This window comes from Lytechinus pictus, chromosome 1 (assembly GCF_037042905.1).
Source record: "Lytechinus pictus isolate F3 Inbred chromosome 1, Lp3.0, whole genome shotgun sequence".
Classification (NCBI taxonomy): domain Eukaryota; kingdom Metazoa; phylum Echinodermata; class Echinoidea; order Temnopleuroida; family Toxopneustidae; genus Lytechinus; species Lytechinus pictus.
Genome location: NC_087245.1, coordinates 4,608,661 through 4,633,026, shown reverse-complemented (window position 1 = coordinate 4,633,026; position 24,366 = coordinate 4,608,661). Strand labels below are relative to the sequence as shown.

At 36.2% G+C, this 24,366-nt stretch overlaps 1 protein-coding gene across 6 annotated transcripts in view; it reads right to left on the bottom strand.

Annotated features, from left to right (window-relative positions):
- LOC129256143 (glutaminase kidney isoform, mitochondrial-like) overlaps positions 1 to 24,366 on the bottom strand; it is a 59,379-nt gene that overhangs the window by 10,907 nt on the left and 24,106 nt on the right. The window contains exons 1-14 of one of the 6 annotated variants that reach the window (XM_064108977.1): positions 23,015 to 23,113; positions 22,590 to 22,742; positions 15,833 to 15,911; positions 14,000 to 14,133; positions 13,329 to 13,458; positions 12,734 to 12,977; positions 12,146 to 12,204; positions 11,512 to 11,603; positions 8,559 to 8,676; positions 6,975 to 7,151; positions 5,955 to 6,086; positions 4,899 to 4,994; positions 2,614 to 2,752; positions 2,053 to 2,116 (exon numbers count right to left, since the gene is read on the bottom strand). In XM_064108977.1, the coding sequence (XP_063965047.1) occupies positions 2,053 to 2,116; positions 2,614 to 2,752; positions 4,899 to 4,994; positions 5,955 to 6,086; positions 6,975 to 7,151; positions 8,559 to 8,676; positions 11,512 to 11,603; positions 12,146 to 12,204; positions 12,734 to 12,977; positions 13,329 to 13,458; positions 14,000 to 14,133; positions 15,833 to 15,880 (1,433 nt within the window). In that variant the 5' untranslated portion in view covers positions 15,881 to 15,911; positions 22,590 to 22,742; positions 23,015 to 23,113. Of the gene's footprint in view, positions 1 to 2,052; positions 2,117 to 2,613; positions 2,753 to 4,898; positions 4,995 to 5,954; positions 6,087 to 6,974; positions 7,152 to 8,558; positions 8,677 to 11,511; positions 11,604 to 12,145; positions 12,205 to 12,733; positions 12,978 to 13,328; positions 13,459 to 13,999; positions 14,134 to 15,832; positions 15,912 to 19,040; positions 19,068 to 22,589; positions 22,743 to 23,014; positions 23,114 to 24,366 lie in introns of those variants that run through there. The other 5 variants (XM_064108931.1, XM_064109036.1, XM_054894419.2 and 2 more) reach the window with 5 other exon arrangements.

The following is a 24,366-nucleotide window of genomic DNA, read 5'->3' as shown; positions in this document are numbered from 1 at the left end:
ATGAATTTTCATATTTTGGAAAGTGTGCAGCAAGGAAATGGGAACAAATGAAGCCATTTTGTTTCAGATATCAGAAATGATTACACTGACTCACTGGTAATCTAAGTGTGTTGTTTTATCTAAAGACAACAGGTTAATTAGCCCTAATCACTTTATGACCACCTAGAGCAAATATGAACTCTAGGAGATAACCGGTTTAATCCTATGGCCTACTGCTGGCTATTGAAACCACTAGACATAGTTTGATCTTAAACTCATTGAATGACTTCTGATTGATTGAATTGATTGATGGATGGATAGATAGAAGGACTGACAGACTGATAAAGCAGTGAATATCTGAATTGATGAACAAAGTATCACTGCATTAATGGCAGGCTTACAAAAAATATAATCTTATGATAAGATACATTAGAATGATGGAAGAGGGATAGACAGTTAGGCAGACATTTATGTACATGTAGTAGACGGATAGTAAAGTACATTAAAAAAATCACCATTATATTGGTATTATTGGTAGGTCAGGTAACTAGGAGTTTACCTACGGTTCAGGTGAAGTAAATAAAGATAGATGAAAGATTAAATAAGTAAATTATGTAATTATAATCATGAAATCATATGGTAGTAATCCCTTCATCTTTTGCTTATTATTAATAACTTTGCAAATAATCAGTAATTATGCAATCAATCATTTTTACATCCTGACTGATCCTCCAATAAGGAAATTCCTGGTCTGAAATACATTTGTACTGATCACACAATTGACACAAATATAAAAATAGACAATGAAGAAAATCAGGATTTTTAATTTTTCATTAGCTCTCAACCAAGGACTTTAATTACATTATTGCATTAATAAGTATTATACCTTGTTCTTTCTCTCTCTCCTATTCACTTTACTTAATTCTCTTGGTTTCTGTCTCCCTCACATTCATCTGTCTTCCTACCCCTTCCAATCTCCTCCCCTCTCCCTTTGCCCTCCCATCACCTCTCGCTCCAATGTCTGTCTTTCTCTGTATTGTCTGCATGTCTCGTTGTGCACAATCTTTTTCTGGTTTAGGCTATCAGTAACATCATGACAATCAATGCATTAGGTTGCCTGGCTACACAGATATCATTCTAATCAAGAAATTGTAAGACAATCACAGGGTACTTCATACACCTCATATCTGATAAACCAAACTATGTCCACTATGAGTCATACGATTAACAGACACTGCTTCAATGTAGATGTAAGAGGGCAGCAAACAAGAAAATGTGATGGTAGATAGTAGATGGGGTATCAAAAGCTAGGGTACTAGTTTCTTTCTTGGACTGAATAAATCAGTATGGTGAACATTTTGAGGCAAACTATCTACGCTATTACAACATCATGTATCAGAATTCTTTCACAATCTTTTGATATATATTCTGGTCCTGATATATTCCTCATCTATCTTTCTGGAAATACAACTAAACTTGCAAAGTTCATCTCAAATACTCAGAAGCATAAAAGCATGAAAAGTTCTTAACAGTTCTGGACATAAGTAATCAAGAGATTGCAGCATTTTTCAATCAGAAAATATGCATTTGAGAGGGAATAAGATGGTGGAAATACTCAAGTACATGTACAAAATGATCTTCTTTCTTTTTTACTTTTATTAGAGAATGGAAATGGCTGAATAAAATTCAAGTTAGATGAAGAAAATGTATGTCAGGGATGAAGGCAAGGGATATAAGAGTGAACTGCCATAGCAGAACATTTTTTAAATGAACGAGAACTACATTATCACCACCATCACAACCACCACCACAACCACTACCCTCATCATCATCATAACCATCATCATTTTCATCATTATCCTCATTATCACTACCACCATCACCATCATCATCATCATCATCATCATTACCATTATCATCATCATCATCATCAGCATCACCATTATCATAATCATCATCACCACCATCTTCATCACGTCATCAGTATCAACATCATCAGTATCAGTATCTTCATTACTATGAATTATCATAAGTTCTATCATCATTATTTAAATGATGATGGGTCCAACTCACCTGTCTAGTACATCAGGACTTACACTGCACTTCTCAAGTAAGAACTCCACACATTCTAGATGACCTGTAAATAAACAAATAAAACAGAAAAAAAACATAAATGTTGTTTCCTACGCAGCATTGAAATAATGTAATGGATAAAAATAAGCTTTTTGCCAGAGGAATGAATGACTTAGTTTTTGTAATTGTTGTCATTGTCAAAATAATATTAGACATGCAATGCTTTATACTTACTGGTTTTCTTGTAGAATGCTAAATGGTGTTGACACCTCCCCAATTGTGGTTAACTATCACAGTTTTCATAGCAGCCCCTACACCCAAACATCATATCTTAGTCATCCTTTCCATAAAGTCTAAGATCTGCTGTTTGACTTATTGGGGAAAAATTCTTATGGATTTTACAATTGACTGTGGGATGAGGGACTCAGATGTAACTATTTCATTACACCAATGGCAAGATGTCTAGATTCAATTACATGTAAATACTTTGATCAACTATCTTCTGGGAGGAAATTTATCAGAAAAGTTGCACTATATGAGAATAAAGTTGAAAGATTCTACCTTCTGCAGCTGCAAGATGAAGAGCTGTCCTACTATCATAGTCACTCTCAGACATGTCCATACCTTGGAGGAAGTACTGCCTCAAAGCACTAGCATCACCATTATAAGCACCAAACAATAACTTCATGATTCTTGTTGCCTAGAGGGTAGATTAAGAGAAGGTAAATGAAATAAACCCCTTGACTACTCAATTCTGAAATTCAATAAGTTTTGATAGGGAACAGCCTGATTCCAGCAGGCGACAGGTTAACCCCTTGACTGCTCAATTCTGCAATCAATAAGTTTTGATAGGGAACAGCCTGATTCCAGCAGGCAACAGGTTAACCCCTTGACTACTCAATTCTGCAATTCAATAAGTATTGATAGGGAACAGCCTGATTCCAGCAGGCGACAGGTTAACCCCTTGACTGCTCAATTCTGCAATCAATAAGTTTTGATAGGGAACAGCCTGATTCCAGCAGGCGACAGGTTAACCCCTTGACTGCTCAATTCTGCAATCAATAAGTTTTGATAGGGAACAGCCTGATTCCAGCAGGCAACAGGTTAACCCCTTGACTACTCAATTCTGCAATTCAATAAGTATTGATAGGGAACAGCCTGATTTCAGAAGGCGAAAGGTTAACACCTTGACTGCTCAATTCTGCAATTCAACAAGTTTTGATAGGGAAGAGCCTGATTCCAGCAGGCGACAGGTTAACCCCTTGACTACTCAATTCTGCAATTCAACAAGTATTGATAGGGAACAGCCTGATTTCAGAAGGCGACAGGTTAACACCTTGACTGCTCAATTCTGCAATCAATAAGTTTTGATAGGGAACAGCCTGATTCCAGCAGGCAACAGGTTAACCCCTTGACTACTCAATTCTGCAATTCAATAAGTATTGATAGGGAACAGCCTGATTTCAGAAGGCGACAGGTTAACACCTTGACTGCTCAATTCTGCAATTCAACAAGTTTTGATAGGGAAGAGCCTGATTTCAGAAGGCGACACGTTAACCCTTTGACTGCTCAATTCTACAATTCAATAAGTATTGATAGGGAACAGCCCGATTCCAGCAGGCGACAGGTTAACCCCTTGACTGCTCAATTCTGCAATCAATAAGTTTTGATAGGGAAGAGCCTGATTTCAGCAGGCAACAGGTTAACCCCTTGACTGCTCAATTCTGCAATCAATAAGTTTTGATAGGGAAGAGCCTGATTTCAGAAGGCGACAGATTAACCCTTTGACTACTCAATTCTGCAATTCAACAGACTTTGTACATTGACTATCCAGTTCAACCACAAATAATGTTTGAGATTTCAAAGTTTTAGGATTTTATTTACAAGTTTTCATCAATACTGCTTACAAATAAAATTTAAACACTAAAAAACCTATTAACCCTAAATAAACTGGGCTATTTCGATGCCTAAAAAGACTGAGGGGGGGGGGCTGATTCAGCCCCCCTTATGATCTCGGTTGTCGATCGCGCGATCGCAATGAAAACTGACACGCGCATTATCCATGGCATAATCTACAAAACTACAATATCAAATTCTGCAAGAAATCTCATTGCTAATTAATTATGCTAATTTATGCGTAAAAATCAAGTTGACGCTAATTAACTAAATAATGCCCCTAAAATGCTAATTTTTCATACACAGATACTTTATATGAATCTGATCAAATGTACTTTTTTAAAAAAAATCAAATTTTTATGTATTTTATTGTTTTCTAAATTTCTTATGTATTTCTTTGTTTATCAACTTTCTGTTTTTTCAATGGAAATTGTCAGGAACTTTATTTTGACCACAAAAAGATGGAATTAATTGATTTCAATCAGTAACAGGAAAAATAATGATACATTTATGAATTTTGGCTGAAAACACTTTTTGCATTGGATTTGTACACAAATTCAGGTTTTTGAGCAATTTTGGGTCTGCATACACTTACGAAATGTTGCGTAACTTCGGAACCACATACCAGCGGGTCGCAATTTTGATCTCAAAATTTGCGCGAGACTTGAATGTAAAATGTGAGCGACGCGGTCAAAACATTTTGCGCGGCGGATTTATCACAAAAAAATGTCCCCCTGTCTTCTTAGGGTTAAACTCTATACAATTTTGTAGATCATGTCCCAGACAACCTGCGTGCCATTTTTCGGCGTAATCGACGGCCAAGATCTCAAAAATTATGAAAACTATAACATTCAGATCTATATACAATGCACTCTCAGCTAAAAGTGACCCAATCAAATCATGGTTTTCAGAAGTTTATTACAATAGCTTATAACACGTCATTGTCTAACCTGACTATGTGTTCTTTGCGTAACAGGGTCAATCTTCTTTGCTGAATGATGTCTCAAGTTATCATAGTTGTGGAAGTTAAAGTGTGTCACCAGATCCTGCAATGATAAACATTGTATAGTTTCATCTTACAATATATTGTAGGTATGCAACACACACCTGCATCATATCAAAACAAAATTGAATTTCATATAATCAGGCTACTTATATAATACTACAAACTTTTTTTACAAAGGACTGATCATGGTAGTGATGTTGATGATTGTGACAATTTCTCAAACTGAAATATTTCCAGTTATTTGTATCAATTCTGGGAGTGGCAAATGATAATACGCTCTTCTTGAAACCTGTCGGCAATATTTATAGTTTTTTTTATTGTATGTGTTTAAAGCTGTGCTCTTCCAAAATAAAATATTGCTTCTTTTCCCTACTGTGAGTCCACAGAGTAGCATTGTCAACAGTTTTGTAAATTTGGTATGACAGCTGCAATATATCAAACTGAATAATGAATATTGTCAACAGCACTATCAAGATCAAATATGAAATGGTAAAACTACTAGCTATATACAAATACCTATAGAAATAAATTTCCTTGGCAAGTACAAAGTTTATTGCAACTGGGCAGGAGCCCATTTCATAAAGTTGTTTTCAAGCTTCTTCATAACTCAGTGCACAACTGGTAATCATTTCCTTTGCTAAATAACAAACCCTAAAATTTCCCTAAAAAAAACAGAAGTGAGTTTTCTATAACCCTAATCAAATTTTGACAAATGACAAACTTTGTATGGTTGTTAACAAAGAGAATATTAATCTACATAAATTGGATTTATACCTCAACTAATAGGGAAATAAATGACCAAGAATCTTATAACGCAGAAGAAATGGTCACCAATCCTGTGTTAAGTTGCGAGTAACTTATCCAACAGCTTTATGAAACACAATCCACACCCTAATATCTACTTTGTCAATTGCTTAATGTGACTTAACTTTCTCAAAATGTCATAACTTGTTTTTGATTGTGGATTAAATGGACTTGACCATCATGATGTTACCCTTACCTGACAGAACTGAATACCTCTGGTGCTGTTACCATAGCTATCAAGAAGAGGAGACCACATCATTATACCCATGATATTAGGTACTACCAGCATCACTCCACCAGATACACCCGATTTAGCTGGCATCCCAACCTGCATTGCACGGATATAACATGAAAGGAATGGTTTTTACCTCTGGTGTCAATCACTACCTTATCACTTAGCAATGTACATGTGAAATAGTGAAGGGGGCCTGTTCCATAACACTTGCTATCAAAAGTAAAAGTTTACTTTCAGAGATCAAATGGCAAGATTTTAATAATTACAAGTATTCAATTGCGACTGAGGTTAAGCTTTAGTTAAGATTAGTGGTTTTACAACCAGAGAAAATCTTGGATTTATCACATAAGTCAAAATATGGATTGTATCATCATAAGTTTTCCTGTTGAAAAGAGAACCTATAATCTAAAATCTTTCATGTAACTTGCATCATCATAAACTTGATAATTTTTTTTTCCTGCGGTTGCTTTTTTTGGGGAAAACCAGCTTTTTGTTATTCAGACAGGCCACAGGATGCATAATGGTTATCAATAGAAAATTGGAAATTGTTTTAAATTTGCAATGTAAGGGCAGCAATGCACATACGAAATAGGTCAACTTCAATTTGTCAATTTAAAGACATACATCATATTCAATAACAATGCATTTCGATGGAGCTTTGGTTTAAAGAGCACAAAACATCAACAAAATAAATTATTAAGATTATCAAAGCAGGGAAGTTCCATAGAATAATCAACCTTTTTTGGGTATCCAACCTCTGTTTCTCTTACTTTTACTTCACAAATTTCAACAATTTTATGGCATTTGAACTAGAAAAAAAAAAAGAGTCAAATCATTTGGTGGTCAGACGTATATACTCTATGGAACTGACCAGCAACATGTGTTTTACATTAAATTTTAAAGGGGTTTACTAATCTTTTACAATCTCTGAACGATAAATCAATCTATATGTCTTTATTACTTTTAGGGTGACATACTTGCCTGGAAAGCAAACTGTCCTGAGAAATCATACATTCCACAAGACAGCATGAGGCTGAGTGTGTCTCTAACAGCAACGGATTCAAACACTTTCTTGCCAGTCAGAGGACAGATCCCACCATTGGCAAGGGTAGCTGCGATGACGGAAGCTGACTCACAATTCACTTCCAATGAACAGATCTAATACAGATGGAAAAAATGAGAGCTCATCGATTGTACAAAAACTGGAAAGGACACCATCGAAAGGAAGAAAAGGGTACTGACAATAAAATGGAACTAGTGTATTAGATATCTTTGGGTGTGTTTATGCTTCCATTGCGAGGACAGAATCAGCGTTTTCAAACGTCGATCCAAAATGCCGATCGTAAACGCGGTTCTGGGAGTGCTGTTTATGCTTAACTTTTCAGAGGCGAAATCATGATCCCCAGCTGGCTTCGCATTCTTTGAGCAGGAAAGCGAGGTCAAATTGGGCGCGCCTTTTTTCGAAAGTATTTTTTTCCGAGTGTTGTTATGGGGAAGGTATGTCGACTGTTATATAAACATCGAACAATTTCCAATATTTTAGTCATTGCATGGAGCTTCTTGATATAGCCATATAATTTCCACCATGGTGAGGATAATAGTAAGAAAAAATAAAGAATATTAAGTACACAAAATAATAAAACATCTATTTGTTTATGCTACTGGGGCATCTGGCGATGTCTCCTCATTATAACTCATGTTCCAGGGTTTTTTTTTTGTAAATCCTTCAACATTCATCATGATGACAAATTGGAAGAGTAATACTAGTGATACTACTTAAATCAATTATCACACATGCAAATGTAACAAGGGAGATGAGAGGTAATTCCGTGGAGGTAACATGCGACCATGGAGCAATGCGACTGTATTAGCCCGCGGATTTTCATCTCACCGGAAGCATGTATCGAATGACGTCATTTAAACACGTTTACGATCGTGGTTCTGTTTATACTTCCCCAGAAAGCCTGATTCTGGTCAAACGACGTTTACAAACGCACCTTTTTGTGAGTTTACGATCGGCGTTTTGAAACAGCGTTTAAATGAAAGTAAGCATGGACGCAACCGTGTTTTGGACTAATTACGTTTGGAAACGCTGATTCTGGCCTGAAAAGTGGAAGCATAAACACGGCCTAAATCTTGTCTTGCCTTCAAGAAGCAGTTAAATAGCACATAGACTGTCAATTATTTTTTGGAGTTTTATATCCATTCATCACAGTCTCCCTTATACTATTACTCAATATCGGTAGTTCATAAACCATGTAGCTTGAGCACTATCAAAAAAATGAATTCAGAAAAATACTTGTGAAGTACCCCCCCCCCTGCAAGTGCTAAAATGACATTGTTTTATAGTCTTTTTAGGCAAATTTAAAATAAGTTTAGATATATTTTGCACTTAACCTATAGTGAAAACAAATAAGGAAACCTTAATAAAAAAATAATCCTATGTGGCGTTCTAGTGAACAATAATTGATGATATCATTGGTATAGCACTTGCTCAAAGAAATGGAGCCTCAGAAAATCTAACAAATTTTGAAATTATGCCAAGTGTCATCTATGGTAACTGACCTGGAAGTAGAGGTCAAGTGTATCTACTGGATCAGCCCCAGCAGGGAAACAGTTGTAATCCTGGAGAAGATAGGCCAAAGCAAAGTTCCTGAATCCTGTCTTCTTCTCTGAAAGAAACCTGAATATGAATTAAATATATACAATTCAATGACAGTAATATTTCTTGTTAAAAACAGTGAAGGGCAAAATAAGGATACATTAAAGGGATCGTCCAGACTGAAGATATTTAAATAAATAGAGTAAAATTCACAGAGCAAGATGCTGAAAATTTGATCAAAACCGGATAACAAATAACAAAGTTTGAATTATAATGATTTGCATTATTCCGGTGAAACAGTTCATTAGGTGGGCTGATGTCATATCCCAGTCAGTCTGCAAGCCCAATGTTAATGAGCAAATGAGCAAGATTTATCCAAGTCCTCTCGCGGCTGAATTCATATCCCTACAAAATCTCGTGAATTGTGAGACTTTTTTCTCAAAGTATTTAACCATTTTCTTCTTGAGTAAAATTGATTATTTTTGTACCATTGGAAAGAGAAAACGTTACTTTATTTTGGTTATTTCTTTTGAATAAAATATTTTGATAAATAGGTGAATTTCAGGCCAGAAAAGAGGCCTCAAAGAGAGTTTTCTTCCTCTGTTTTCTCTTGCAAATTGTGCAAAATTTTGTGTTTTGGGCACAAACATCATTCATATCATCAGAAAGCTCAAACTCTCTACTTTCATACAATGTCACTCTTGATATGTGACACCTTTTAGATGGGTCAGCAGCCAGCTTTTGCCATCAAGATGCAAGACGCATAAAATCTAGAGTTCTGATTGGCTGAATATGTTTTCAAAACAGACGCGGGTAATTTGAAGGGATTACCACATGGTGAGTGTGACCTTCAGAAGCCCAGTGTGGGGAACATTGGAATTTGCGTTGGTGTGTGGTCTCTATGACCAATCAGAGCGCAGTATTCTTGTTTTTGAGCTGCTAAATGTACTTGGCCTATGAAAAGCTGGCTGCTGGCCCATCTAAAATACCTTTTCTTATAAATATTATAGCATATTAAAGCTTAGATCTTCAGCTTTATCATAATCTAAAAATCATTGGTGCTCAAACAGAAATTAAGGGTAAAAACAACAACTTTTGTTGCATGAAAATAATTATTTTGTTTCATGTTTTAGATCAAAAGTTTCCCTTATATTACAACATCTTTTTAAAAATCCAAACACATGACCTGAAAGAATGATTTTTTTTCTTTATAAAGATACCAAAAACATGAAATTTTGTTAATATTTAGAGCAGCAATGGCCTAATAAAATAGGTGTTTTGGTCCGCACCAAGCTCATTAACAATGCAAAAACACTCTAGTCATGAATATCACTTGGATAAAAGAAGCCACTTTTTGAGGGCTTGCCGACTGACTGATCCCCACTTGTTCGTTTGTATTTTATATGAAATTTATTCAAAATTATTTTTTTGAATAAATAATTTATTCAAAATTTTTCTACCAAGAACTAAACAATTGGATGGACAACTGATTAAAGGAGGATGAAACCTTTAGAATAAGATAGCTTGTGTGAAAACTGAAAAATCAAAGAAACAGATCAACAAATGTTTGAGAAAAATTGGACAAATAATGAGAAGGTTATGAGCATTTGAATATTGCGATCACTAATGTTATGGAGATCCTCATATTGGCAATGCGACAAAGGTGTGTGATGTCACCTGTGAACAACTCCCCCCATTACTTTATTATATTGCCTTTTATATCACATCTATCAGTAGATCACGTGTTCTTTCTATAGGAGGGCATGTAATACAGATTTTTAAAGAATACATCATGGATAAAGAGTTGGTATCACGACAAGAAAAAGCAGAAAGAGACATTTTGAGGATATTTTATAGTCCATCAAAGGGAAAGTTGTTCACATGTGACATCACACATCCTTGTCGCATTGCCAATGGGAGGATCTCCGTAGCATTAGTGATTGCAATATTCAAATGCTCATAACTTTCTCATCGTTTGTCCAATTATTCTCAAACTTTTGTTGATCTGGGGAGTGTTTCATCAATATTTTCATCCGACAAGTTGTCAGATCTGACATCTTTCCATGATTTTGATTGGCTGAGAGGCACTGTTCCTATGGTAACTGTCGGATAAAATGGGACTTGTCGGATAAAACGTCCGACAAGTCCTTTCATGAAACGCCCCCCCGGTTCTTTGATTTTTCTGTTTCAACGAAAGCCTACTTATTTCAAAGGTTTCATTCCCTTTTAAGTGCATTAGTTATTTATTGCCGCAACTTATTTCATCATAATGGAAACACATCATTTTACACATGTATGAAAAAATGAAACAATGATTTCATCTAATAACATAAGAAAAAGGAAAGTGGGGATATGACATCAGCCCACCTAATGAATATTCATGATGTGCATAGATCCTCTATAATTGTTTTCACAAAATATTGCTAAACATTAAAATTCAATAAATTTGTTATTTGCTGTCCGATTTTGATGAAATTTTCAGCATTTTGCTATGTGAATTTTACTCTGTTTATTTAGATATAAATATTTTAATCTGGACCATCCCTTAAAGTGGAAACAAGTTACTTCAAATCTTCAATATTTTGTAGAAAACATGCATGGTGAAGAAATAAAGGGGGCCATTTGCTATGCTACCTTATGAAATTTACAGGGGGGATTATACTCAGATTAACACTTCAATTTATTTCCACAATAAATTGTTTGCATCTCTGTGACAAAATGGCAAGAGTGCATTTCATACATGGATAACTAAAGAAAATGGGTAGTAGCAGATGGAGAGGGGGAAATAATATATCAGAGGTAAAATAGGGGCAACGTATACAAACTGAGCTGTACAACCTATCATGAAGAGATGAAGTTCCATAGAAGAAAGGCTTTAATACTGGGATGAAATAAAGGATGATTTATCAAACTTACGTGGCATTGCTGAAGCCAACAATCTCTCCTCCAGCTGCTTCTCTAAACTTTGACATGATAAAATCAAATCTATCAGCTGCAGTTAGTTCAGGCTATAGAACATAAAGAGAATAAAAACAGAGTTCAAACAAATCTAAAACAAGAACAATATAAAAGAACTTACTCTTAACCCAAACAACCCGGGCGTAAAGTTGCTCGAGACTACAAAGAAAAACGTCATGAGACATCGCGCCAAAATCTTTTCATGATTTGGACTTATCCATGAAGCAGGGGGGGGGGACCCTTACCCCCTAACCCCTTAGGTTTAATATGCTGCAGCCACTGATTGGCACAAAAGAAACTACAAAGCACCTATAGATTTAGAATTTGGGTGGCATGTTAAAAAGTAATCTGACTCAAATGAATAAAAGTACACAGAGAGCAAACTGAAATGATATCAATCTGTTGCATTGAATATTAAATGACATTTTATTTACTCAGGGTAACCTTTCATTTTAGCAAGCCCTGCATAATATTATCATTATCAAACTTCTCCCACTCTAATAAATAGAGCACTAACTCACAGGAGGGTATTTCTCAATCATACATGCTGCTATGCTGTTAAAAAATAGGTATAAACTTGATCATTACAAACCTTGATGAGGGCAGCGGTCACTATGGCACCAGAGTTCAACATGGGATTATGAGGCATATCTGAAAATCAGAAAAAAAACTTTTTACAACGAAATCACTACAGACATTTTATACTTCATGCATTACACTATAATAATGTATAACTCTATACAGAGATGTCTCAATTGTTTTGCTTTGAAACATATCTATCATATCACAAATAATTACTGAAGTGTATCCATGACATTAATTTTATTTTTAAATGAGTAGCAATCAGTGAACAGTGGCTAAATGGTAGGCCAAACAATAGGGAAACCTTATGGGGCCAGTAATACAAAGGTTAGCAATCATTGTAACACATTTTTTTTTTTACAATTGATTGCATTGTCTTCAATGTGTGATACATTGTGAAACTCAAGCGTATGATTAATCGCTAACCTTTTTGTAACAAGCCCTAGGTGGTCTCTCCTTAATTTCACAACTAAATAAAGTAGCCATGTTGCCTTTTGCGTTATTATAAAAATGTCAACTTACATGTTTTTAAATCTACAAGAAATTATCTTTTTCAATGATTTTTCACATATACTATTTATTTTTACATGAAACTTACTGTTATTATTGAGGAACAAGGCATTGAATGATTGTCCGCTGGGTTCGAATCCGATGTGTCTGTGGACGAAATCAGATCCCATGAGGGTAGAGGCAAGAGCGTAAGCAGGTGCCTTACTGCTTGATTGAAAGGAGAATGGGTCTGTAGTGTCTCCAAAGGAGCAGCGCTGACCATCAACGGTACAGATACTCACTCCCCAGGAGTTGGGGTCCTGACGAGCTAACTGAGGGATGTAGTCTGCAATCTAGAGGTAGAGAGAGGCTGTCAAATAGCTGAAATGTATTGATATACATGTACTTGTGCATATAAATGTTGATGTATTACCTCTGTTCCTACACAATATAGTTATAACTAATTACCTGCTTGGTCATTACATTGTGTAGTATCAGTTCTTCACATCAAAATACTATGCTATGCTAGGAAAATATTGATCAGAGTTTCCATTCAGAATTTACGAGGGAAATGACAATGTTGATATTCATCATGAATAAGATGATGATGAAGATGGTGATGATGGTGGTGGGTGATGATGATGGTGGTGGGTGATGATGATGATGAATAAAATAATGATGATGATGGTAACAAATGTTCTCACCTCTCCAGATTCATTATTCCTTGCTTCTAAAAATGTTTCTTGAATAGTAGCAGCAAACTCTGGAAAGTCTGGGATGATTAATTTGTTCTGAAGGGCACGGCCAATTAAGACAATATTGTCTTGTACGCACCTATATGAATAGAAAATAGATGTCTCTTTTAATACAGTGTATATAAGCTATTAAAAGATGCTGGATGACTCAAGAGCTATACAGTTCAAGAAATGCTCAATACTTACATAACCATGGAACCATGAACAACATATGAGCTATACTATGCAACACCCCCCCCCAAAAAAAAAAAAAAAAAACAAGAGCTATTTATGTTCATCACATCAATCGCAAATCTTATAATCAACAAATGAATATTGTAAAGCTTTAAATGGAGAATCTTTTTCATCTGGTGCAATTCAATAATACAAACTTCATGCATGAGTAACTAAAATAAATTTGAAGAAAGGCTATAGAAATGTATCATGACTTGGGCCTAATCATCACCATCATCATCAACATCATCATCACACCATGATCTCTTATCAGCATCAATTTCAACCCATCTCCATTGCCAACAACATAGCCATCAATACTGTCACCATCATGGTGATCATTACCACAACCACCACCATCATCTTCATTCCCCTATTTATAGATATATTATTGAAGGAAGACTTACTCCTTGAATTCATCAGCAGTAAGGTGTTTATCTCCTATTCTCTCTGGAAACTGAGGAAGATGTTTTGTACGGAATTTATCCATCGATTCCTTTAGTCTTGGGTCATTCAAAGTCAAGCCTTTACTTTGAAGAGCCTGGCAAAGACAGAAATGCAATTGATATTCTTTTTTTAATGATACCAGTACTCGACCAATACAGAAAACAACATCATAACAACACTAGTTAAACACAGTAGTAAGAAAATCAAATCACCACTAAAGGAATAACAAGTGGAATGCCTCTGGCCGTCTCACCTGCATCACGCGATTCAATATAGCAGCAGTGCTGATTTTGAAAACTACTATAACTCGCACAAGATGTTCAGTGATACTTGGTTACTCTTATTTCCACGTTTTATGAACTAGACCAATACACTTATAGAGATATGATGGCAATTCAACAAATACCCCCAACGTGGCCAGAGTTCTTTGACCTTACATGACCTTTGACCTTGATCATGTGACCTGAAACTCGCACAGGATGTTCAGTGATACTTGATTACTATTATGTCCAAGTTTTATGAACTAGACCAACACACTTTCAAATTTATGGCTGTAATTCAACAAATACCCCAATTTGGCCAAAGTTCATTGACCCTAAATGACCTTTGACCTTGATCATGTGACCTGAAACTTGCACAGGATGTTCAGTAATACTTGATTACTATTATGTCCAAGTTTCATGAATCAGATCCATAAACATTCAAAGTTATGATGACATTTCAAAAACTTAACCTTAGGTTAAGATTTTGATGTTGATTCCCCCAACATGGTCTAAGTTCATTGACCCTAAATGACCTTTGACCTTGGTCATGTGACTTGAAACTCGCACAGGATGTTCAGTGATACTTGATTACTATTATGTCCAAGTTTTATGAACTAGACCAACACACTTTCAAATTTATGGCTGTAATTCAACAAATACCCCCAACGTGGCCAAAGTTCTTTGACCTTACATGACCTTTGACCTTGATCATGTGACCTGAAACTCGCACAGGATGTTCAGTGATACTTGATTACTATTATGTCCAAGTTTTATGAACTAGACCAACACACTTTCAAATTTATGGCTGTAATTCAACAAATACCCCAATTTGGCCAAAGTTCATTGACCCTAAATGACCTTTGACCTTGATCATGTGACCTGAAACTCGCACAGGATGTTCAGTGATACTTGATTACTATTATGTCCAAGTTTTATGAACTAGACCAACACACTTTCAAATTTATGGCTGTAATTCAACAGATACCCCCAATTCGGCCAAAGTTCATTGACCCTAAATGACCTTTGACCTTGGTCATGTGACGTGAAACTCATGCAGGATGTTCAGTGATACTTGATTAACCTTATGTATAAGTTTCATGAACTAGGTCCATATATTTTCTAAGTTATGATGACATTTCAAAAACTTAACCTTAGGTTAAGATTTTGATGTTGATTCCCCCAACATGGTCTAAGTTCATTGACCCTAAATGACCTTTGACCTTGGTCATGTGACATGAAACTCAGGCAGGATGTTGAGTAATACTTGATTAACCTTATGGCCAAGTTTCATGAACTAGGTCCATATACTTTCTAAGTTATGCTGTCATTTCAAAAACTTAACCTCAGGTTAAGATTTGGTGTTGACGCCGCCGCCGCCGTCGCCGCCGCCGCCGCCGCCGCCGTCGCCGCCGCCGTCGGAAAAGCGGCGCCTATAGTCTCACTCTGCTATGCAGGTGAGACAAAAACCTGTTTATATGCTTTACATCATTGAAAAATTGTTCAAGAAACCAAAGCAAAATGTTGACTTACATCGAAGAATGTACTGACTGAGATGGTTCCATCCCCTTGGCTTAACATGTGAAACACAAGCTCTTCAAGACTGGGAAAACTGTATTAAAGGGGGAGCAGCAAAAAACAAAATGAAACACAGATTTTTATCTATGTATACATACAAATTTTCATGGGTGACATCCAGTGATAGAACTTACTGAAATGAGAGTAAAAAGATAATAGCTGCAGGGGCGGGTAAATTTACAGGGGCTGTTTTTCTCATTCTATTCATTCCAAATTTCATTTTGTATAAGACCTACCAGTAATTTGCATGGCCTCTCCGCAATCCTATTATTCTTGACATTTTCAGAGCAATTATTTCTATTTCCCTTGTACATTCCTGCTCACCATATCATTCAGGACATTTATGCCCTTTATGGCTCCTTACACATTTCAATGTTGCTGGAAATGATTTAGCTTGAAGGGTGACATTCATTATCCAAATCAATTAGCATATCATCTCCGTTAATTTTCAAATAATAAGTTACCTTTTAATCATTACTGGGTTCCTGAAATTGTTAAGTTTAATTTTTATCTATGCAGATTATACGTAAGTTTGAAAGATCAAAACTGTTTTAAAGCACAACAGGAATATCAATATCAGGGGAATGAATAGGGTGTAACCAGGTAAAAATCACCTCTCCATTAATATCTCTGCCCCCCCTCTTGCTTTCTTTTTCCACCCCCTCCCTCCTCGCCCAATATTATCCCTGCACACCACTTAAAGTGCAGAAATATTGATGTATTTACGGGATAAAACTACTATAAAAGGAATATTTAAAAAATAAATGCCAATGATATGAAAAGCAAATGTTTAATATTTCAAGCATACTGTATATATATTCCACTAAAAGGGATAAAATTCATGAAAATCAACTTGAGCAGAAGCAAAAGCAAAAAAAAAAGAGCAAATGTTTTAAAAAATGCATTTGAAAAATTACAGAACAGGTGGGTGTTTCATAAAGCTGTTCGTAAGTTAAGAGCGACTTTAAGAACGACTGGTGATCCTTTCTTACGCGCGTAACCATCGCCAATGAATATACCATTTACCACAATAAAGGATCACCAGTCGTTCTTAGAGTCGCTCTTAACTTACGAACAGCTTTATGAAACGGCCCCCTGGATAATTAAAAACTGTAACATGCTATCAGGAACCCATTTCATTCAATGCAGAAAAATACAAGTGCTCATAAACAATTAATTGGTATACATAATGTAATTTTCATTTTGTTGACAATTATCCAAAGACTTTACAAACTGTCCTATTGGTGATGTGATAATTTGAAAAATACATAAAAATGGAGTCTAGATTGTCACTTTTTGTAAAAAGCCACCTGAGAGATTTCTTCCAATTTCACCTTGAATTTAAAGCTTCACACCCCTCAAACCCTTTCCCTCTCCCTTGATTTGCTCTCTCGCACTTTGCTCCTTCTTTTACCTCACTCTCAGCTCTTCTACAATACTGACAGCTCTAAATATATGTGAACTTCTTGAAAATGAATTAGGACTACATGTCTATGCAGTGATAAAGTACATTATTCCAAAATACCTTCCCAGCTTTTTCATGCAAAATTGAAGTTATTATATAAAATATATGCAGGAGTTTATCCACTCATACAACTTACAAGGTAATACTGGAATATATATGTGACTGTAAATTTATAATAGGGCTAACTACATGTATCAGTATCATAGCGAAGTTGCCTGAAACTACAGCATGAAATAACTGCAGCCAACTGTTTGATATGAAACCAGTTTGAGTCTGCAGAAAGCGATGTCACCTTCAAAGAAAAAGCATCATGGATACAATGTATTAAATGAAAATTACTTTTTTTTTCGAAATTGTTGCAAGGGAGCCATTTCCCCCTAATACAGGAAAAAAATCTAAACAAAACAAAATTTTCAACTTTGCAGTTCAATTTTTGCAACTCTGAATTTTCAAACTGATAAAATCAATAAAAGAGGAAAAATAACAGAAATTTACAATTTTGTTTCCAAAAGTCCATTCTGTCCAAAGTAGTATTATCTTGTTTTTATATTGATGATGTATAACTATGTATACAGGAAATCTAATTTTTTTAAAAGCTTGATGGATTTCATGCATACAACTCCACTTTTTGCAATGATACCATGGAAACAAGCATGAGAATTACAAAAAAGACGTATCCTTGATAATATCAAACATGCAGGATCAAAATTGTATAAAAAAATGAATCAGGAAGTTTAAATTTGGGCATGAAATCAAATGATATAATTCTGCTTTCAGTATCCAGGACTTGCATCCAGTTTTTAATGTACAGTGTACAGACTGACATCATACAGTATAGCATACATGTATTGTAGATGGTTGTATTCTCAAATTAAACCTACATTGTAAGTTTAATTGCAGACTAAACAAACATTAATCACATGTATAATGTATGCTTGGCCTTTTTATTCAACATTTTTAAAAAATGTTATTTATTCCAAAGAATTAATTGACATTCATTGTACAAGTACTCATATCACCACTTTCTTAAAAATTTCACAACATAATTATTTTGGGGATTGATATTCACTACAGGATTTATTTGGTGACTTAGTTGACAAATGTCACTTCATAAAAATGTGGTCTAAATTTACCGACACGCAGGGTTAACTTTTTCAGAACTAGAGAATACCATACTCATACAATATATGTGAATAGAACACATTCTACAATTTCTACAAATTCTAAAATAATTAGAAAATAGACTCTTGGGCAATTCCAAGCAAAAGTGGACATTTTCCAAAAATTGATATTGGCTCTATTTCAAATCTTGATCAATTTTTTCTATTAAAACTCATATGGGATTTCATAAATACAAAAGTGGAACATAATTAGCCACAAATTTTTTTCTTATGCATCTCCTTATAGGAGAATCCAAACCATTAAAAAAAATCTATACATGGGACCACATACTGTATATTGTTTTTTACTTAATTTCAATTTAAGAGAAAACTATTGATTGTTTTGTAAAATTTTCTTTTGGATAATCTGAAGGTCATCATTTTACATCATATCAAAAGAAAATTATAAAATATAAGTTCATTTTACATTGCCTGTGTGTGAATATTTCAGATAAATGGTTGCCAATTTTGATGATTTGATTGGAATAACAGTGTAAATGAAAATGAACAAAATTGTTTCAAATTTTAAATCTCTCACCTTTTCCTTACTGTAGACACATTTCCACTACAGGATAGAGACAAATCAAAATATACTACCATTTATTTCTACATTTTCACAAAGGATGACTACCGTACTTGCAGAAACTACAGATAGGGGATGGGCAAATGTGATTATGGTTGAACATGAATAGAAATTTGATGGAATAGAAGCTGAAAGACAAAAACAAGTCAGCAAAATGTAGAGAGTTTAACATTGGGATCAAAGTGAAAAATCATAAACATGTCATACAGGTAGGACGGAATGGACAGTCTATCATGGATTGTAATTTGTAATAATGAGACACTCCATTCTTGTGTTGAAAAATATAGAAAGAAGAAATGATTATAAAACTTAAAAAGTATACATTTACACAGTCAGACTGCAGGTCCCAAGAAAGTGGCTTCTTTCATCCAAGTGATATTCATGACTTGAGATGTTTTGCATATTTAATGAGCTTGATGCGGACCAAAACACCTCTTTTCATTCGGTCGTTGCTGCTCTAATTGTGCATCGAATTTCATGAATTTGGTACCATTGTAAAGAAGAAGAATCATTCTTTCAGGTCATGTGTTTGGATTTATTCAAAGATTTTGTAATATAGGTTAAAATTTTAATCTAAAATATGCTACAAAATAAATATTTTCACCTGACAAAAGCTGCTATTTTCACACTTTACTTTTGTTTGAGCCCAAATGATTTTTATATCATGATAAAGCTGAATATGTATGCTTTAAAATGATATAGGTTTCAAAATAAGAATTGGTTTAATCGGGTCAAGATCACACTTTTCATTTGCCAGGTACATAAAGCAGCTTGAAAACAAGAATACTGCTCTCTGATTGGTCAAAGAGACCACACAATGGCAAATTCCAACGGTTCCAGTGCCTGGGTTCGTGGGAAGGTCACACTTCCCATGTGGTAATCTCCTCAAATATCCCGCGCCTGTTGTTCTGTGAACCTTATCCAGCCAATCAGAACTCTGGATTTCTTGCAAGTGCAACATTTCAGAAATCTCGTCTTGTACCTTGGTGGGAAAAGTGTGATCTTGACCCGATTAAAAGGTGCCGCATATCAAGTTTGGCATTGTGAGAAAGTACAGAAGCTCAGCTTTATGGTGATATAGGCCCCTGTTACATCTGAAAGTTTCCTACCCGAGACCCGACCGAGTCCACTTGCAACCTTGACTGGATTATTGGTGGATTAGCTTCGCGAACGGACCGAGTCCGAAATGTGGTCTGTTTACATCACAGCGTTCATTCCCTCCCCTATCGGTACGGTTTCGAGCGGTATCCGATTGCTGACACCAAAGGGCGCTATGACATAATTTGACAGCTGGCGAACGGACCGAGATAGGTTTGAAAGCTTGTGTGCGTTTACATCTACGAATCGGTGGACCGGGGCCGGCCCGATACCTACCCGAGACTACCTCTTGATGTGGTCTCGGGTAGGTTCGCTAAAAGGTGGCCCGAGGTAGGTTTGGGATGTTTACATCTGATTTCTTTCCGACCCGAGGTAGGCCCCGGGCCGGCCCGAGGTAGGGAATCTCTCAGATGTAACAGGGGTCATAGATATCATTGAGGCTCAAATAAAAAGTTTTGCAAAATTTGCAAAAGAAAACAGAGGAAGAAAATTCAGTTTTAAGGCACATTTTCAGGCCAGAAATTTACTTATTTAACAAAATATTGTATACAAAATAAATGACAAAAATGAAAGAGTAACTTTTACTCTATCTGATGGTGTAATAATATTTCATTTAACTTGAGGTTAAAACAGGTAAATTCTTAGAGAAAGAAAATCTCACGAATCACGAGATTTTGCAAGGAGGAGGATTCAGCCACGAGATGATTTGGATGAATCTGGCCTTTTTGCTCATTAGCATAGGGACCTGCGGTCTGACTGTACATAATTGGAAACATGCTTATTTTCTTGCCATGGCAAACGTTTTGATAATCGTTCAAATGCTCCTTTCTCAAAGGGTCAGCACTGACCCGTAATCAAGATGAAATTTACACGTAAAAATGTAACAAGCAGTAGAACCCAGAACTATTACGTCATAAAGCATACTTTGCTGGTCCTACTTACATATACATATACACAACACTACAATAACAAGACTAAATATAAATAGTCTAGTTTTCTATTTATTTCTACTGCCATTTCAGGTGCTCATTGGAAATACAAGGATTTTAATATTAAATGGTGATACATGAGTAGATCATAATCATATGATACATGTAGGCTGAAATGTATCACATCACATGTGACCAGTCTAATAAATAACAACTCACAGGCAAATTCACTAACAACTGATACTAATGACAAGTTCTGACTGACCATGGTTTTTAGATGAGGATGGATCCACAGTACATTTACATGTCAATGCTATCTCATACTATTTATAGACATAATTTCTACTCAATTTCACAATGTAGTAGAAAAATGTGCACAACCAGGGGCCTGTTGCAGAAAGAGTTGTGTTTAAATGCAAGTGAAAATATCAAGCGCAAATCCTGAATACGGGTGCTTCATTGGCTGAAAATCAAGTTGCATAAGATTTTTTTGAGTTGCGTTTGATTGCAACTCTTTCTGCAAAAGGCCCCTGGATATATGCAAATAAGGGAACTGATCAAATCCTCTCACGATTTTTTCTTCTTATCATTATTTGTTTAGGAGGTGAAAAGCGAACTGAATCACTATGACCTGCAGGTCTCTCCTCCTGATATCACTGATTGGGGGGATGAAGGTGGACCATTACACCGGGGTTTCCCCCTACTTTTTTTCTACTCAATTTCACAATGTAGTAGAAAAGTGTGCACAACCAGGGGCCTGTTGCAGAAAGAGTTGCGTTTAAATGCAAAGGAAAATATCAAGCGCAAATCCTGAATACGGGTGCTTCATTGGCTGAAAATCAAGTTGCGTAAGATTTTTTGAGTTGCGTTTGATTGCAACTCTTTCTGCAAAAGGCCCCTGGACATATGCAAATAAGGGAACTGATCAAATCCTCTCACTATTTTTTCTTCTTATCATTATTTGTTTAGGAGGTGAAAAGTGAACTTAATCACTATGACCTGCAGGTCTCTCTTCCTGATATCACTGATTGGGGGATGAAGGAGGACCATTACACCGGGTTTTCCCCCTACTTTTTTACAAATAGTGTAGTCGGTTCTTTGCGTGCAAAGGTGGAGACTCTCCCAGAGATGCCAACCTAAAGGGATGGTTGTCAGGAACATTTACCATATTTGTCAGGAACAAATGGGAGTTTCTCAGGAACATCCCGCGAAGTAGCATCGTTTATACAGGGATGCCACTAGGTGTCCTCCAAAAATACTGAAACTCATCGCGGGCCGGGACAGTGTCCAAGAAAAAAAAAATTAGGGGGGGTCCACCTTTAATTTTGGGATGGACACATGTCACAGGTAAAAAATTGGACAAGCAAAAAAAAAAAAAAAAAAAAAAAATAATAATAATAATAATAATTAGGAGGGGGGGGGTCTGCCCCCACCTCAAATTTAGGGGAGGGGGGGGGAGGACCAAGTGGCTTCTTACCTTGTTGTGATTGATGACTTTGAAGTCAATTAGGACTTAGGTTTGAAAAACTGTTAGTTGTGTGTTTCTCATAGAACGCTAGACCAAAAGCTTCAGTCTCTGTATTTTGGTTGTTCAGCTGAACCGCGTTGGCTCCACTCACCAATACATAGACTGAAGAGTTGTTGGCCCGTACATTAAGACAACGTATCAGCTAACCCAGGGAGATCTGGGCTAGCTGATACGTACGTAACCCAAGGAGCTCCGGCCCGCTTTTCGGGCCGGAGCTCCCCGAGTTCCGTATCAGCATGCAGCAGTAACGTTAGATCTAACATTCGGCGGAAACCCGATTTTCGGATCGTTTTTGGTACATCAAATGTCACATTATGAAAAAATAATTACATCCAAACTTACGAGAAAATATATAAAATTAAGAAACATCGTACCTTAGACCGCAGTTACCGCTAATTCCTTTCAAATGATGATAAAAACTTAGTCATCCTCGATTCCTTCGTTGGTCATCGTAAGTTGCCATCTTGGATGACGTCATCATCTTTACAGTAAACAAATATATCAGGCTTTGAGAAAGTATAGTGGAATTATTTATCCGAGGTTGGTCTGGCAATTACTATTTTTCCCGAGGGGCGAAGCCCCGAGGGAAATATAGTAGTTTTGCCAGTCCAACCGAGGATTAATAATTCCCACTATGCTTTCGAATGAAACGCCTGGTATATCTGTTTTATATCCTACTTTTGATAATTTACAACCAAAATCTATGTGTTGAGCTTGCAAAGTCCGGTTACTTGAGTTGAATTACCTACTTTTCTCCGAGCCACCGCGCTCAGCGGAACGCAGATTAGTGCCTGCGCCGACGCATCGCGGGACTTGCCCGGGAGAGAGAGCGCGCTGGCCAGTGCGCCCGAGAGTTTAGCTAGATATCCAGTTTTGCGAAATAATGACGTCAGACCTCGATATATCCAAAAATATATCGAGGTCTGACGTCACGCAACATCATAGTTGAAATATATTAGGTCACATGATGCTACTTGAACCAATCACTATACAGGATTTACTCTATGTAGGATATAATCGTATTTACCAGTCGCTATTAATTATACCGCGATTCGTGCCGCTGATTTGTGCTTGTCTATGTGCGTGCGTTCGGAACTTGTCGCTCGCATTGATTGGCCAGGATATCGATAATTCTAATCAGAAAGCCTTGATAAAAGCATAACTCAATGAACGTAGTAGGCAGTGCGCGCGTTTATAAATTATAGTAGAGAAACTCCCGTTGGTTTACCGTTGGCCACACACACGCTGCATGCACGATACATGTATACACAATACACGCATATACATGCACAATACACAATACACGCATATATATACACATGCACAGCAAAGCAATACACAATACACAATACACATGTATTGTAGTTGTTTTTTCCGTAACCTTTTTATTGTTGCCGTAACACCGTAATTGGAGGAATAAAATCGGAACAAATACGGCGAATCCGTAACGGTTGGCATCTCTGCTCTCCTCTACACAACGTCGTATTCACGAAACAGAGTTTTTTCATTGTAACATAGCCTGCATCTATGGAATAGGGGAGACATTTACACACAACACAGGCATCAGTCATCCACCAGGGGTGGACTCGAACCCATGACCTTCGGTTCGACAGGCAGATGCTTTACCGATTGAGCCAATTTCGCACTCTTATGTACATGTATTTTAACATTATATTCTCCTCATTGTAAGGCACAAAAAAGTTTGAATCATAATATATGTGGAAAT